Source organism: Amblyomma maculatum, chromosome 2 (genome assembly GCF_055883805.1).
Source record: "Amblyomma maculatum isolate TAMU_Amacu chromosome 2, ASM5588380v1, whole genome shotgun sequence".
Classification (NCBI taxonomy): domain Eukaryota; kingdom Metazoa; phylum Arthropoda; class Arachnida; order Ixodida; family Ixodidae; genus Amblyomma; species Amblyomma maculatum.
This window is the reverse complement of record NC_139345.1, coordinates 86,885,941-86,903,434: the sequence shown is the minus strand read 5'-3', so window position 1 is coordinate 86,903,434 and position 17,494 is coordinate 86,885,941. Positions and strand designations below refer to the sequence as shown.

At 52.7% G+C, this 17,494-nt stretch overlaps 1 protein-coding gene across 2 annotated transcripts in view; it reads left to right on the top strand.

Annotated features, from left to right (window-relative positions):
- Positions 1 to 14,624, top strand: part of PolA1 (DNA polymerase alpha catalytic subunit) — a 95,627-nt gene extending 81,003 nt beyond the window's left edge. For both annotated transcript variants that reach the window (XM_084594690.1, XM_084594691.1), the window contains exon 37: positions 13,657 to 14,624. In XM_084594690.1, coding sequence (XP_084450816.1) covers positions 13,657 to 13,838 — 182 coding nt within the window. In that variant the 3' untranslated portion in view covers positions 13,839 to 14,624. The remainder of the gene's footprint in view (positions 1 to 13,656) is intronic.
- Positions 14,625 to 17,494: the final 2,870 nt, after the last annotated feature.

Here is a 17,494-nt window from a genome sequence, read left to right as displayed (position 1 = left end):
AGAAGAGGTCATGCCATGGTCATCCAACATATTACTGTTTTGTAGTCAGATAACACTTGACCTTATTGTTCTTTTTCCAAAATTTGAGCTCCCTGGACACATTCTTCTTTCGAAATAACTAGCTGAAGTTGAGACGGAGAAGCTTATACCACCGACAGCGGTCGCCATGTTGAAATTCTGGGTGACGTGACAGACCGACACCGGCCACCGCGTCGTCTGCTGTTGTGCCGGTTCCGGTAAGCTGCTGAGACACTCTAGTGTGTTCGCGCTTGCTCAGAGACCAGCATGACTCTCAGTTACCGTAATCAGTATGTTCCTGAAAATCGAACACAGGCTGTAGGCAAGCACGATTTAAGGTGAGTCTGTTCACAGCCGCCTAGCAGCTTCCGCCGACGCGATGCCCGTGTTCTTCTACGTGTCAGTGGTGTTGAGAGTAAGGACGTCTTGTGAGGTTGAGTAGCCCATTTACAATATCGCGTCGGTGATTGCCGTCCGCTGTTGCCTCGATACCAAGCAATCTAGGCCTATAGCGACGATTAGGGATTAGGGCGGACCGAGCGCCGCCGTCCTCCGCTCTCGCGGACACCGGGTGCTTGCGGCACCCGGTGCTGTAAGCCTTATGAGCTTATCATCTACTTTGATTGTGCGACAGGCCGGGGCCAAAAAGGGGCTGGCAACTAGCAGCGCAATCGATGCTGGACCTCCCCTGATGGGGCTGGTACAGGTGGGTCACCGCCGCTTGCGGCGGGGGCTAGCCTGGCACCGAATTTTTATCTGTTCTAGGCCGTCATTGCACACGCCACCGCTGGTTGCGGCGCGCGTCTTTCTTTCCCTCTTCTTTTTTCTTCTCTGTATTTTCTCTTCTGTCTGCACGAGGCAGCGGAGGTGGCTCAGCTACAGAGCCAGTAGCAGGCCCGTGCATTTTCTTTTCCTTCTTCCTACAGCCACAACAACAATCGATGCTACTAAGACGCGACGGTGTACTGGGTGACTCGATGTGCGCTCGCACTCCATATAAAACGCAGCTGCGCCGTCGGACGCACCCTATACGCTGCATTTTCATGTGTTTCTTTTGAGTCGTGTTTCAATTCGGGGTACAATGTGTACGTTGTTGGGGCGGGCCAGCTCTTGCGCCTTTCGTACTCGTTCACCGACGTGCATCTGAATCCCGCCCACAGAAGGTGCTATTTCCTAGGGATCGAAAAGCTCAGTTCGCGTTAAACGCGGTTAACGGCATGGCTGCTGTTCTGTTTGGTCCACTAGATCCGCTTACTGCGGCTTCGCGTACGTAACGGCCGCGTCGCGGTTGGAGCTGCTTATGCACATACATACTCGTTTCAGAGTCATTGAATGGGGTCTTGGGGTGACATGCTCTTTCTTCTCGGCGAAGCTAGAGACGCAAAACCGCAGCTTGATGGGCAATGAAGCAACGTAACCGAAATCGTAGCGCAATGCACAGGGAAAGAGATGATAGAGAAAATGCAAAGCGCAGCGCTACGTACGAGACAACCGAAGGCAGAGAGCTACCATGCTTCGCAGGGATTGGAGGCCCTGTAGGACCCCTCTCCCTTTCCACCTTGGCGTACCCGTCCACACCCTGCTTCAATACTATAATATATCCCATATTTCATTCTACCTGCACCAAATTGAAAACGGAGCAAAGTGCGATTAATGTGTTGTAGAAAGTTCCTTGCTCATCCCACGTATTGTCCCCATTACGACCCCCCCTTATTTTCCCTAATTTTTGTGTCTCACTTCACTAGAAGAGAAGCCACGAAAAACTACTCCCTGATCCCCAAGCTCACACAGATTGCCTGAGAAGAAAATAGCTTTCGGAATGGCAGGGAATTTCTACTTTTGCATCTCCGCATGGCCTCCCCTGCAGTTAAACGAAGTTACCTCAAGCGGGAATTCCTTCTCGTTCTGGCTTTTCCCTTCGTAGGTGTCTTTCAGAGTTTCGTTGAATTTATGTCGAGATATACTGAGTGAGAATAAAAGGCCGTCCTCCCCTGCTCACGGAGGTGAGGCACTGGGCCGCTCATAGGCACTGGGCCGCTCATAGGCACTGGGCCACTCATAGGCACTGGGCTGCTCATCGCGAAGAACAGGGTGCATTGATCTAGGCACCAAACCGCAGTTTGTGCATGCTGCCTCAATCGACTCTGGATTACTGGCTGCTGGTATAGAATTCAAATTAACTATTAAGTCGATAGGCTAATCGGTTCGAAGGCCCGTGTGCTTTTGCCTTCCCGTGTCCGTTTCGTTGGGCTTTTCTGAATGCGGCTACAAACCTATTGGTCCGCCTGCGGTCACTCGGGCTAGCACACCTTGTATTGGCCGCGCGACAGAACCGTTGGGGAACCTGGAGTCGTGTTCGCGCTTGCGCTCAATCGCCGTGCACCTTGTTGAGCGCGCGCACTCGCGGCAGCACATGCTGGGTGCGCAGGTAGCGCTGACGCTTTTCATCGGGCGTTGCATCGTGGCTGCAGGCAGCGTAATCCAATTAAACGAGCAGGTCGTCTGGGACATGAGCTATGGCGCTGCCGTACGTGTCCCCTCGGCAGCCGTAATTTACGGTGTAATTAATGCGACGCGGACAATGTGCGCCTAATGGAACTCGGCGGCCGTGGGACGACTCGCGCGCGCGCGCGCGCCATAATACTTTGCGCTCTTGGGGACGGAGAGAGGAGGTGAAACCTCGTTAAGCCACCGCCAAGGCTGCGTGGATGTGTACCTTTTGGGCCGTATAGAAAAACATGCGATTACCTTTCTGTCCTCCTCCTTCGGGGCTTTTCTTTTTTTATTCATTTCTTCCTCGCGTTTCTTATTTGCCTCGCAGAAATTGGACAAGATTGGGGACGAGTATTATACTGTGGGCACTCGCTTATGTCTGCGATTCTGGAAGTCTCGTTCATTACGAACTCCTCCGGGAAACGCTTTAACAGGGTTGGCTCTCTTTGTGTGTGTTTGTCGATGCGTGGGCTCCTTTTCGGTACTGTTGCTGCAGCCGCTGCTGCTGGAGCGCCAGAATCTCTTCGGGAGAGAGATGAAATTAGCCCGGAAATTCAGGCTCATGTCTAAACACATAAAAGTCACAGTCTAGAAGGCATGCCGTGTACGTTGTGGCTTGTTCAAGGCTTGAACAAACAGCGAGTTTTGTGATCTGTACTTTTTTTTTTTGATATACACAGGTAGTTTTCTTTCTCTCTTGAACGTCTTAATGTGTAACCGGAAATTGCAGGTCTTTTTTCCCTCTTCTGGCTTCGCTATAGGTACTACATACTACGAGGTACCCTGCTAGTGCGCGGCGTTGACAAGATGCTATTCTTTGGGGCCATTTTATTGCGCTAAGGGACAGGTGTGGCTGATGGAACGAATTTTTCATAGCAAATAGCCAAGTTGTGAGAATTAAAACGCTGCAGCGGAGTCCGGACTCGGCCACCGAACGCCAAGTGCGTCGCCGATGACGCTGCAATGTGTGCTGCACGAAGATTGCGAAGAAAGTCGCTTACGGTGCCTAAAAGACTGTCTGCTTTGTTACAACTTATACGAGCTTCTGGTAAGGGGCACCGAAGGAACTTTATCCAACTTTTTCTGCCTGTAAAATCCGTTCCGTTTTTCTCGCTGTGTTATGCATTTTGCGTTTATTGCTGAGAAAATTCGATTTCAAAATGAACTTCGACTCGATTTAAATTAGTGACGTCAAGTAAGGAAAAGCAAATCTCCATGGTCACCGCCTAAAGGCATTGACTGTGTCAGCGTGCTAAAAACTGCTTTGACGTTGCTATCGTTTGCGAGAGCGATCGGTGGTGGCGATACCTGTATTTTATTTTCCTTTTTCGTTTGTTTGTTTTATTTTTCATTAAATCTAGAAGCTTTTCCTTATGGTGCGGTAATGTATCGATATAGTACAACTTCAACTTTTCCTCAGTATCTAACAGAACACACTTCCTAACCGTGCCCTCCATCGGCACTTTGATCGTCCTCGTTCATCGGCCACAAATTTCGGCGAATGTTGTTGTTGTTGTTGTTGTGGCTGTAGGAAGAAGGAAAAGAAAATGCACGGACCTGCTACTGGCTCTGTAGCTGAGCCACCTCCGCTGCCTCGTGCAGATACAAGAGAATATAGAGAAGAAAGAAAAGGAAGAGGGAAAGAAAGACGCGCGCCGCAACAACGGCCGTCGTCCACCGCCACAGAAGCGGTGGCGGGTGCAATGACGGCCTACAACAGATAAAAATTCAGTGACAGGCCAGCCCCCGCCGCAAGCGGCGGTGACCTACCTGTCCCAGCCCCATAAGGGGAAGCTGGTCGCCGGTCGCGGTGCTGTACTTGGTCTTCTCCAATCTTCCCTCACGTGCATTGCTGGATTCCAGTGCGTTTCCATTGATATCGTCGGAGGAGGAAAACCTCGGCAGCGTCCAACATTCGCTGATTGGCTGTTGAGCTGCGTGAGGTCATAAGTGTTGCTGAAGATGGAGTATCGGCGTCCGCTACGGGTAACGTAATTAAGTGACCCCTAAATTTTTGGGACACCAACGCCAGTCTCACTCTGGGTGGTATTTTTATTTCTTTTACTAAACGCCCAAGGTAATGAGCGTCGGCATTTTCGCGTCTTCATGCTCCGCCCTCGCCTCTGTAGGACGTGCGCACGAACTTTACGCTGGTTCCCTGTAGTTAGTTCATTAAGCTTCATCAAGCAAACATGCGCGTTTGCTGACCACCTGGACGATCTCTAAGGGAAAACATGGTTGCTTGTCGGCTATTTCATACATGTATGTGGTTTTAAAAGAAGGTTAAGGACAAGTCCAGTTAGCTAGTTAGTCCGTTTAGTTACGGTTAGTCCTTTTTTTTTTTATGTTCGCAATGCTCTAGAACACCTCGGAGACAGCCGCAGCGCCGCGACAAACTGCGGGACGCTCCCGAGCCTTCTCATTTCGCCCCGTACGTCGCTAATGTGAGGAGAAAAACGCTATCAGGCCCACTCGTTTTCGGCACCGCAACCATCCTGCGCGCGTGCGCCGGCCGGCGCAGCGTTCCCGCGCTGGTTGCTGCTGCTGCTGCGGCGGCAGCTTGCCTGCAGGGCCGCTCCGCTCCTACCTCTTCGTCCCGTTGCGACGGGTGCCGTCAGGCGGGCAATTAAAAGCTTGACTCGAGTAGTCGCCCACCGCCAGGCGCGCTTCGTGTCCCTCCATTTCGGCGTGTCTCATTTTTTGTTGTTTCTCTACGTTTATTTCTTCGCCGCGACGCTGCTGCCTCCTCCTCTTCGTGTGCGCAATGCACTGCCCGAAAGTTGGCACGTTTTAATGAATAAACCGGGTCCGTCTAATTTCTATGGGGCGCCTATGATGGATCGCGGCTCTCTCCGGTCGGCTTCACTACGTGTGGATCCACGCCGGAAGAGGAAAGGAGGGGGGGGGGGAGCGAAAGGCAGGTGAGGGGTAGGTACGGACGCACACAGTGCCAGCGAGAGCGTGTGCCCTACGAGTAAGGAAAACACGGCCTGCACACGTATACATGGGGAGCGACTGCGCGGCGCCCGCTCTGGCCGACCATGCAGCCAGCCGACCCCGCGTATAGGCCTGTACCGTACCTCCTTCACGGTGGCGGCTGCAGCGCCACGGGCCACCGCCAGTCGCCGTGGATCTGGCGGCCGTTCGACCACGGGCCTAGCGAGGCGTGCGCGCCGCCGCCGCGCGAGTGTCAAATCTGCACGGGCCACCAACAGACCGCACTGCAGTGCCCTGCGAGCTTTGTCCTTCTCTCTTTTCTTCCGCGTCTTCCTGCCCCGCGGGGGCCACTCCTGCTGATGCCTGAACGAGCGCGAGGCGCGTAGATTGCTCTCGGAGGTGGGCGTCCTTTGTTTCTCTCCTTCCTGCTGCTGCTGCTGCTGCTGCTGCTGCTGCTGCTGCTGCTGCTGCTGCTGCTGCTGCTGCTGCTGCTGCTGCTGCTGCTGCTGCTGCTGCTGCTGCTGCTGCTGCTGCTGCTGCTGCTGCTGCTGCTGCTGCTGCTGCTGCTGCTGCTGCTGCTGCTGCTGCTGCTGCTGCTGCTGCTGCTGCTGCTGCTGCTGCTGCTGCTGCTGCTGCTGCTGCTGCTGCTGCTGCTGCTGCTGCTGCTGCTGCTGCTGCTGCTGCTGCTGCTGCTGCTGCTGCTGCTGCTGCTGCTGCTGCTGCTGCTGCTGCTGCTGCTGCTGCTGCTGCTGCTGCTGCTGCTGCTGCTGCTGCTGCTGCTGCTGCTGCTGCTGCTGCTGCTGCTGCTGCTGCTGCTGCTGCTGCTGCTGCTGCTGCTGCTGCTGCTGCTGCTGCTGCTGCTGCTGCTGCTGCTGCTGCTGCTGCTGCTGCTGCTGCTGCTGCTGCTGCTGCTGCTGCTGCTGCTGCTGCTGCTGCTGCTGCTGCTGCTGCTGCTGCTGCTGCTGCTGCTGCTGCTGCTGCTGCTGCTGCTGCTGCTGCTGCTGCTGCTGCTGCTGCTGCTGCTGCTGCTGCTGCTGCTGCTGCTGCTGCTGCTGCTGCTGCTGCTGCTGCTGCTGCTGCTGCTGCTGCTGCTGCTGCTGCTGCTGCTGCTGCTGCTGCTGCTGCTGCTGCTGCTGCTGCTGCTGCTGCTGCTGCTGCTGCTGCTGCTGCTGCTGCTGCTGCTGCTGCTGCTGCTGCTGCTGCTGCTGCTGCTGCTGCTGCTGCTGCTGCTGCTGCTGCTGCTGCTGCTGCTGCTGCTGCTGCTGCTGCTGCTGCTGCTGCTGCTGCTGCTGCTGCTGCTGCTGCTGCTGCTGCTGCTGCTGCTGCTGCTGCTGCTGCTGCTGCTGCTGCTGCTGCTGCTGCTGCTGCTGCTGCTGCTGCTGCTGCTGCTGCTGCTGCTGCTGCTGCTGCTGCTGCTGCTGCTGCTGCTGCTGCTGCTGCTGCTGCTGCTGCTGCTGCTGCTGCTGCTGCTGCTGCTGCTGCTGCTGCTGCTGCTGCTGCTGCTGCTGCTGCTGCTGCTGCTGCTGCTGCTGCTGCTGCTGCTGCTGCTGCTGCTGCTGCTGCTGCTGCTGCTGCTGCTGCTGCTGCTGCTGCTGCTGCTGCTGCTGCTGCTGCTGCTGCTGCTGCTGCTGCTGCTGCTGCTGCTGCTGCTGCTGCTGCTGCTGCTGCTGCTGCTGCTGCTGCTGCTGCTGCTGCTGCTGCTGCTGCTGCTGCTGCTGCTGCTGCTGCTGCTGCTGCTGCTGCTGCTGCTGCTGCTGCTGCTGCTGCTGCTGCTGCTGCTGCTGCTGCTGCTGCTGCTGCTGCTGCTGCTGCTGCTGCTGCTGCTGCTGCTGCTGCTGCTGCTGCTGCTGCTGCTGCTGCTGCTGCTGCTGCTGCTGCTGCTGCTGCTGCTGCTGCTGCTGCTGCTGCTGCTGCTGCTGCTGCTGCTGCTGCTGCTGCTGCTGCTGCTGCTGCTGCTGCTGCTGCTGCTGCTGCTGCTGCTGCTGCTGCTGCTGCTGCTGCTGCTGCTGCTGCTGCTGCTGCTGCTGCTGCTGCTGCTGCTGCTGCTGCTGCTGCTGCTGCTGCTGCTGCTGCTGCTGCTGCTGCTGCTGCTGCTGCTGCTGCTGCTGCTGCTGCTGCTGCTGCTGCTGCTGCTGCTGCTGCTGCTGCTGCTGCTGCTGCTGCTGCTGCTGCTGCTGCTGCTGCTGCTGCTGCTGCTGCTGCTGCTGCTGCTGCTGCTGCTGCTGCTGCTGCTGCTGCTGCTGCTGCTGCTGCTGCTGCTGCTGCTGCTGCTGCTGCTGCTGCTGCTGCTGCTGCTGCTGCTGCTGCTGCTGCTGCTGCTGCTGCTGCTGCTGCTGCTGCTGCTGCTGCTGCTGCTGCTGCTGCTGCTGCTGCTGCTGCTGCTGCTGCTGCTGCTGCTGCTGCTGCTGCTGCTGCTGCTGCTGCTGCTGCTGCTGCTGCTGCTGCTGCTGCTGCTGCTGCTGCTGCTGCTGCTGCTGCTGCTGCTGCTGCTGCTGCTGCTGCTGCTGCTGCTGCTGCTGCTGCTGCTGCTGCTGCTGCTGCTGCTGCTGCTGCTGCTGCTGCTGCTGCTGCTGCTGCTGCTGCTGCTGCTGCTGCTGCTGCTGCTGCTGCTGCTGCTGCTGCTGCTGCTGCTGCTGCTGCTGCTGCTGCTGCTGCTGCTGCTGCTGCTGCTGCTGCTGCTGCTGCTGCTGCTGCTGCTGCTGCTGCTGCTGCTGCTGCTGCTGCTGCTGCTGCTGCTGCTGCTGCTGCTGCTGCTGCTGCTGCTGCTGCTGCTGCTGCTGCTGCTGCTGCTGCTGCTGCTGCTGCTGCTGCTGCTGCTGCTGCTGCTGCTGCTGCTGCTGCTGCTGCTGCTGCTGCTGCTGCTGCTGCTGCTGCTGCTGCTGCTGCTGCTGCTGCTGCTGCTGCTGCTGCTGCTGCTGCTGCTGCTGCTGCCGCTGCTGCTGCTGCTGCCGCTGCTGCCGCTGCTGCCGCTGCTGCCGCCGCCGCCGCCGCCGCCGCCGCCGCCGCCGCCGCCGCCGCCGCCGCCGCCGCCGCCGCCGCCGCCGCCGCCGCCGCCGCCGCCGCCGCCGCCGCCGCCGCCGCCGCTGCTGCTGCCGCCGCCGCTGCCGCTGCCGCTGCTGCCGCCGCCGCCGCCGCCGCCGCCGCCGCCGCCGCCGCGCTGCTGCTGCTGCTGCTGCTGCTGCTGCTGCTGCTGCTGCTGCTGCTGCTGCTGCTGCTGACTGGTGATACTGTTCCTGGGGGGCAGTGCTTTCTCTCCGCGTATGGAAGTTGTGTGTACACCTGCTGTTCTGCCGTTGTACTCGGGGCCGTAATGCTCGATATGCAGCGAAAGTAGATGCTGCCTGCCGTGTATATGGTCCCCTCGTGCGACGCCGCGAACTCTCGTCGCCTCTGTGGGAATCGCTGCGAGCTAGATCGGCAGGTGGGAATGAGTGTGGGTGCCTGCACAGAACTTTTGGTTCTGTGCCTTTTAAGACAAGAGACTTAAATGGGTACTAACCATGTTGCACGCCGGTGACTCCTCTAAAACCTAGTCATTACCTTCTTAAAGAGGCTAATAAGAGACAGATACATCAGCTACAGGTGGTCTCCTCACAGACTGACCATTGCTTGCAAGAACCAAGTCGTGGTTAGTCCTGTTTTGTCCATTTTAGCTTAGCCTGTAACAAGTCCACTACGGCAAGTAAAGGTACAGCTTCATGTTGCTCTGTTGCGCTTTCTGCGAACAGCCCGAGAAAAAAACAGACTAAAGAAACTGTGGCTTTGAGTAGCCCTCCTGCGTGAATGTAAAATTGTTATTGCGCCCACAGAGCTGCTCCAGTTTTCTCTCCATCTATAATCCCCGCTGTCGGTATCCTGCCGACGATTGCAAATATTGTTCCCCTTTTCTTTCAAGCGAACGCTTAATTTTGTAAAGGAAAATGACCGCGACGCGTGTGTTAGAATAGCAGTGCACCGGCTCTGCTAAAATGAATTCGCCTTCAAATATTCGATGAAGAAGCCTTCGGTAAATCGTTTGCTAGTGCGTTCGCCCCGTGGGCTGCCTTCTTAGTGTGTATGCTTGTTTTGTAAAGTTTCTATGTCCCAAGGAACCTCGCTGTCATATTCCGATATCCCTAGATAGGGGCTGAGCTTGCGCGATACGCACTTGCGGCTCGAATATCGCACATATAATCGCAAAATTTATATAGCGGCAGGTACATGGCGTTGCTTTCTGTGTACACTGCGCTTTGAGCGGAAATGTGCTGATGCCAGTGCAGAGGTATCTATCGGCGATAATGCGCGGAACGCTTCTTGCGTTTTCAGGGCCGACAGGCAACTGCCTTATTAAGGCGAAAGCCCTTATAGGCTCTTGAGTGTCCGTCCGTGCCTGCTAGCCTCCGCGAGAAGTGTCACACTTCTTCGCGAGGTTCCGCGGGGTTCGGTTTACCTTTAAAGCTGTCAGTGAAGAACTTAGTGATAGATAGTGACCGATAATGATAGCGGTAGTGGCAGTTAGTGATGATGATAGGGACAGTGGTGGCAGTGATAGTTCCTAGTGATGACAGTGAAAGTTGATGATAGACATAGTGACGTCATCAATCATGACCGATTGTGACGTCATCACTTGGTGACGTCGTCGGCTATGACTGATTACTTGACCGGGCGTCCGTGCTGCGTCTTTGATTTGCCGCTTCCCCGAACACCGCACCACAGCATACAGAAGCGGACGCAGTAAAATAGGAATCAGTGCCGTTCCAAAATGGTTTACAGGAAAGAAAAGGCCCTGTATCTGTCAGTTCTCGGCGGACTCCTCATCGCACTTTAGTGGCCCACTCGCATTTTAGTTGTCCGAAGTTCCCCCAGACGTTTTGGCAGGCTCATGTGCTAGTGCGACAGTGAAACACTGAGACCTACCACGTACTCGGCAGGTTGCGTATCATTCGGCACTTAGACTGAAGGCGATCATGGCTTTTGTACGCTGATACATGCAGGCTTTATATGCGTACATACTTCACTTTCACGATCTTATTAAGGCGAAAGCTTTATATGGCTCATGAGATTGAGATGAGTTCTTATCCTCAAACGCTGTCACGGAAGTTATCCGCGTAAAGTTATACCGGAAGTTGTGAGACGTCAGTGTCACGTAATAGCGTCGAAGGTTTTAGAGAAAGAGGGAGTAAAGGGTTCGAGTCCCAGAAAACGTCGTGGATTAGAATTCCTCTCTGGCGTCACATTTGCCGTAGCAACTGTGACGCCAGCCGTTGTCGAATCACAGAAGTGGCGAGTTGAACCAACTAGGTGGTGTTGGTTGGACGCGGTTGGACACCGGCCTGCGTTCTGTACCAGGCCTCTTCCCCCTTATTGCCTCTAGCGCGCGTCACTAACTGACCTTCCTCCTCTTTCGGATCAAAATTACGACGCAACTAGTTTTCGTGCAACGCTCTGCTAGCCTAGTTACGCGATAGGGATTCGAACCGACTTATGTATCTCCAATGTTGTGCCCCGAACACCTCACTACGCCACGTGACTTGGCGCAGCGCGTGTTTTCGAATCGAGCGTCGCTGCGCGAGCGAGCTTTCGCATTCCTATGGGCACGTGGCGGTTCTATAGCGTCTCGATTGGAGGAGAGAGAGATAGTAAATGTGGGTGGGTGAATAGGTGGGTGTCGGAGGGGAAGGGGAGGATTTTAGGTGTTTTCTCTAGTCATGTATCTACACTCGACTGTTCTCAGCATGTTGTCATAACCCCCGTTATTACCCTTTACATTCTACCCAAAGCGCAGAGTTATATACCCGTCGCAGGCCAGAGAGTCACAGCTCAGCCCGACCTCAGTGCCCTATATAAACAAACTCGTCTGTCTAAATATGCTCCGAGAGAAAAATGATAGCTGGATATTTATCGGAGTATAGGCCGCAGAAAGCGCACAGATGCTTCAAATTACGCGAGATAAATTCGTCCTTTTCTGGAATTATTGAACTACACCTTCATGAAAAAGCCTCGGAGGTGACCGGGAAGGTTGCGCTGTCACGAAGCCACGGCCGTGGTATTAACGGTCTTGCCCCACTTTTTCTGTCTCGTTTGTCTCAGCGATTCTCATCTGTCATGTTGGCTGCGCCAAATGCCGAGTCGTACCAAAGATTGTTTCTCGGCTCTACAGAACGCGCGGAATGACGCGGTTGGTGTCGAGACAATAGCCATGGTTCCCGTGATCGTTTCCGTGGTTCCGCAGTGAGACCGAAAGTCCGAGGTTCCCCGAACTTTTATGTTTACCTTCGAGCCTGCGGTAACGCATGTTCGCGCACAACTCGTGTGCACGCAAAGCACGGAGCAGAAAAGAGGAGGGGGGCTGATAATTTAGCGCTGGACATATTACTTACACGCGTGATTGAAGAAGCTCAATAACAAAAGGCAATTAACGCCACTGGACAAGGCTGTGAGGTGGCTCGGCCGCGATCGTTTAGCACGCGCATATTCATACGTATATATATGCACGCACACACGGGCAGCGTCAAGTGAAGGGGCTGCGATGAAGTTGGCACGCCGCGCGGTCACTTAGTAGAAGACCTCGAGAAAACGAGCTCCCTTTTGTCCGCCGCATGGGCGTGTAGTTATAGCTGCGATCGCGCCTTCTGATCTATCCGAGCCGCGCGCCGGTGACCAGCCAGCGGTTGGTGTGTATACCTACGCACCGCCTGTTCGCACGCAACGCAGCGAGGCTGTATAGCCGGCAAAGCAGACTGGCTGGTGGCGGCCGTGGTGCGTTTCTTCGACGTGATCGGAGTGCTCGGCCAGCCGCGGCGGACAATCCATCTCTGGCTTCCCTTTAATGCGATCTTTGTTGGCGGTTGTCCTTAGCGTGATGGATTCGGCCACGAACGCAGCGGGTCTGTCCGTCCCTCCCTCCCTCCCTCCCTCCCTCCCTCCCTCCCTCGTATAGCGGCTATTTTCCTTTTTTTTTTTTTTCTTTTTCTGTCGTTGCTTGAATCCGCGTGGCGGTCGGCCGCCGCCGTGAAAGCTGCGCTCACGGCAATTAGGGTTTGGTCACTAGCTCTCGAGCCGGAACGAATCTCGCTTCGTTTCTGTTAGGGACCGATGACCGATTCGGATAATCCTACGCCGGATGGGTCTCGGAGGAGAGGGAACAAACCGTGGCGAAAGAGGAAATTCGCCAACCGCTCGCGTGCGCTGTCTTTCTCTCTCAAATCTGTATATGTATACACGTGCATGCGTGTGCGTATTTTGCAAGCTCTCCGGTTCTCTTTTGTTCCACCCAAGTTGCCAGCAACGCATACCTTGTGCTGCTGCTGTCGTTAATGACACTTTCCTTGGGTCCTTTGGGCCGTTAATTGAATTCCGTCACGCCACGCGCTAGCTCTTGTTGCGTGTCCGTTCGTCCTTCGTGTGTTCCACTGGCCGTCAAACTTTGCGGCGCGAACTGCCTCCTTCGGTCCCTTTGTATCGAGTGCGACTCCGATTTCTCTTTCCGACTCTGCGCGCTTTTGTGGCGCTTTATTTGTGAGCGTTAATCGCCTTTCGCTGCCGTTGCGGCATTTAGATGGCCGTGTGACAGCGCAGCTAATCAGTCGAAAATTTCCTACTCTGCGAACTACTTTCCTGTTTTTGTCAATGGTTTGGGCGTTGGCTTTCGCTTACGTGCTGTTTTCTTCCTTTTTCTTTTTGTTGCAATGGGCAGTACGGCACACCGATACCGTGTTTGTGTTGGGTCGATAATAAACGCACTGGAAACACTTATGAGCTTGCCTTTTTCTGCTTTCCACCTGCCACCCAGTCAATCTTATCCATCCTCTTATCCATGCATTTTAAAAGTCGAATTTGTACTTCTTATCATAGGTTAATTGATCGGTGGGCTACCTTTTCCCTCGTCGATTTCACTCCCGAAGGGGTCAGGTGTTGATCGCTTCAGGCAACGTTTTCGTATTTGGGGTAATACTCAGCAGTAATCTGGAGCTGATTTAGCATGGGTAATGGTGAACGCGGCAGAAAGCAACGCGCATACATTTCACATGGCGTTTTTTGTCTGGGAGCTGCCTTTTACTTTGAAGTTTGCGTAGCGAACGAAATAAAAAGCATTTTCGTTCGACAAGAGTGGCATCTTCGAATGAGTGCCGCCTTGGATGCGGTCATGGTGCTCACTGTAACCTTTTTGCAGCGAATGTTGTTTTTGTCTCGCAAATGACGTCATCCCTCCTGTGTGACCTCTTGCAGAGATGCCGTGCGTGACGTGTGCCGAGACGGAGCGGACCTGCCGGCACTTGCAACAGGTGGCTAAGCGGTACCTGTCGCGCAGCGCCTTCGGTGTCGTCTGCATGCGGGACCTCTTTCCCGAAGTCTTACAGCCGTTCGACATGCGTCCCGGCGCCGCCCAGGAGAGCGCCCTGCTCGACTAGTGTTCCCGATCCTGGCCCGTCCTGAGACGCATCGTCCTCGCCGCACTGCCCTTCAGCTTGGCACACATACAGCGTCTAGCCAAAGTGCAGCCGCTAGTGGCACTGTCACTGAAGGTGTTCTTAACCGAGCCTAGTTACTCCTCCTGACGTGAAAATATTGCCCTGCGATCTTGGTTCAAACTGTCATGTTTTGTTTGAGCAAACATTCAGGCGTTGTCGCCGCTGGCACTGAAGCTCTTGTCTGCGCCTTGGCACAGCTCCCTTGTACGATCGAGCTAATGTTGTATTTGTACATAACTTCAATACATGCCCACTGGATGGTGAACGCAACGCTCCGTTTGGAGTTCGTTATCTGCAAAATTGACTCTGAATATTTTTCACGTGGTGCATATGACGTATGCTTGCCGCGCTGACAGCCAAGCGTTAATATTGCATCGCCTTGCGGCTGCTTTCAAGATGCAGAGAATGTAGTTTCATATTTCTCAAGCCGCATCATGTGTCTCAGTCTCGTAATTGATTTTATATTGTTATGTAAAGCGGTGTTGCCGTTTTATACAAGCGGTATTTGTGTTATTTCTTCTGACAGGTTTTCTTTTTTTTTTTTTTTTCAGTGCATTTTAGCCTTAAATTTGTTATCCTTTAATGTATGCTCAGCTATAAAATACTTGACGATCAGTTTTATTGTCATTTTTACCATTAAAAGGTGATATACTGTTGTCTGCCTGCAGTTTGCCTATATACACTGTCACTTTTGGCACCTAAATAAAGGAAACTTTATTCTCCTAATTTCTCGCTGTAGTGATTCAGTGATTAGGGCGCTCGACTGCTGCACCAAAGGATGCGGGGTCGAATCCCGGCCGCTTTTCGAAGGAGGCTAAAAGCAAGGCGCCAGGTGGACGAAATTTCCGGAGCCGTCCACTACGGCGTCTGTCGTAGCCTGAGTCGCTTTGTGACGTAAAACCCCACCAACCAAACAAGTTCTAGAAAGTACACAACAAAGTCGTGTTATATTGACACCAGTACATAAATTGCATTTATGTCAATTACATGTGTGTGCATGCATGCATGTAGCATGTTCAGAGAGTCGCATTGAAGAACTTGCATATTTATTAAACGTTTTGGTCGTAGCATGTCCTTTGTCAAGACGAATGTCGTGCTGCGACTTAAATGTTGAATAAATGTGTTTAGGTTTCTCAATGTGGTTCTCTTAACTTACTCTTTTTAATCAGCGGCCATTGAAAACTTCCCTATCCCTAATACAGATACCGACGTTTTGGTCAATGGCCCTCTCCCCTAGCATTTTCATCCTAAAAGAGCCGAGCACCTGGCCAGGGGAAATCGTTTACCCACTGGAAAACCGGTGCGTACCCGGTGGCGTCAGTATTCGAACTTGGTACCTCCCGAATGCGAGGCGAGGGCTCTACCACAATGCCACCGCTTTACGCACGCCGGTTTTCTTTTTTTTTTTTTTTTTTTTTTGTGACTGGTTAGAGAATGTGATTTTAAACACTGCGAAAGATGTCGGTGCGGCAACTTTTTTTACTTTTGGTTTCAGCTGCCTACATTATATTAAGAAATTAAAGGCTTCGAAAATAGAAGTGGAGTGCAGTTTTTAAATTGTCATTAAGTCGGCTTCCCGCAATGCAGACATTTCGTCTGCATTGCGGGTGACGGAAATAACGCTAACTGCTCCCATGACATAAAATAGACTCACCGCTTCTATAGCTGTGTTATAAATGCAACCGACGCTATCTTAAACATGCGCATTGCGGGAAACCAGCTGAAATCGCGTATTTTTGACGTTAAATTTTTCGGATAGACCTCTCTGGTATAAACACTGTGACGTCAGACAGGCGTTGGCCGATGGAAAAAAATGGGCCACTTTCGCTTCCGAATCGGTTTTCCTCGTCACAAGAGTTCCTCCGTCGTCTTTGTCGTACCTATTATAGGCGCCTCCCTTTGTATGCCAGTTAAGTCTTCTCCCGTTCAGAGTATAGGGTGCATATTTTGGTCTGATGACGTAGGCCAGGAGAGGTATACTGCATTGCGATAAAGAAAAATTAAAAAGTAGACTCAGCTTTTATATATTTCATTGCGATAAAGAAAATTTAAAGCATATACTCGGCTTCTATGTTTATGGCCTTCAATTTCAATTATATAAATATATATTTAGGACTTCACAGTTTCAAAAATTCATTTGAAAACGTATTTCCAGGAAAAACTCTCATGCGGCAGACACAATTTCCTTCAAATATCTTCTACACAAATAATTGATAAAAAACCCACTGGTTAAACTTTTAGTTATCACTGCTATAGACTATGTGTTTACAAACAAAGGGGGTGCTCGCGGCTCCGCAGCTGACTGGGGGTGAAAAGTAGGTTTAACGCCCATAGGAATACATGGAACCGAAAGATTCCAAAGTAGTTTTCTCATTTCACGGGGCGCCTATTATGTTGTTATTCGGTGCAGAGTAACTATGAACATCCTAAAATAGAATTACTGAGGTGAAGTATTTTTAGAACACCGCGAAGCGTATGGGGGTACAAGTTGGGAGGGCGACCCATAGAAGCACATGTAAACAAAACTTACCGCAACATTTTTCTCGTCTTTTCACAACAGTCTTTCCAGTATATAGTAAGAACTGGCTCGTTTTGTTCCTAATACGAATCTTATTCACGTGGGATGGATGGGATTAACTCTATTGTAGCATTATGGGCCTATGCGTAGTAATGTGGTACCCATGTAGACTTAAATTACAATGAGACAGACCACAAAATGGGTGCGCCAGCAGTGGGAGGAGAGAAATCTATTGTTGCCACTTTAGTGCAGAGTTGGGCACGAAGTCTCTGTAGTTTTTTTGCTTTTGTCGGGAATATTACTTGCTGCATAAAATTAAGAGCAAAATACAGTCATCAACAAAATTCTGGTTTGCTACGGCTTTGCTTTAAGCTACGGCTTAATCTAATAATATTATTTCTTCATTTATTTATTTTGAGGTCGAGAGCCTGACCTCAACCTCCCATTTTGAGTTTGAGGGGAGGTTGAGTGAGGTCGCCAATGGACACCTTCAAGGTGAGGTCGTCTGGGGGACATCAGTTGCTAAGGTTGAGTGAGGTCGCCAATTATTTTTTTGAGTTTGAGGTGAGGTCCACGTTTTTTGAGGTCAACTGCCCACCTCTGATGCCCACAGCAGCGCTTTCCGTCGCTTGGAGATAACCGCCAGCGCTGTTAGCCTACGCGCCGAGATAGCGCGCTGTCACCTTCCCTTGACGCTTACCTCACAACCAGCGGTAAAGCGAAGCCATGACGTGAGCAGCGCAGAAGGATTGAATTCGCCAGCTTTTTACCACATCAGGAATGAGAGCGCTGTAATCACGACGTGAACAGGCGCAAGGAGCCCACTGCAACGTGGTACTTTTTTGTTTGTTTGTTTGTTTGTTTGTTTGTTTGTTTGTTTGTTTGTTTGTTTGTTTGTTTGTTTGTTTGTTTGTTTAATTTCGCGGGCTTCCATTTTTGCCGAATAAAAGGCGCTGTACTAAAGCTATCTCGTCGAAAACATCTGGGTCAGACTATTTTCGTTACGCTCGATAACTTTCCTGTTCACACCTGAGCGTTTAGAGTAATAATTAAAAAGTTAATTCGTAAATGTTGCCTA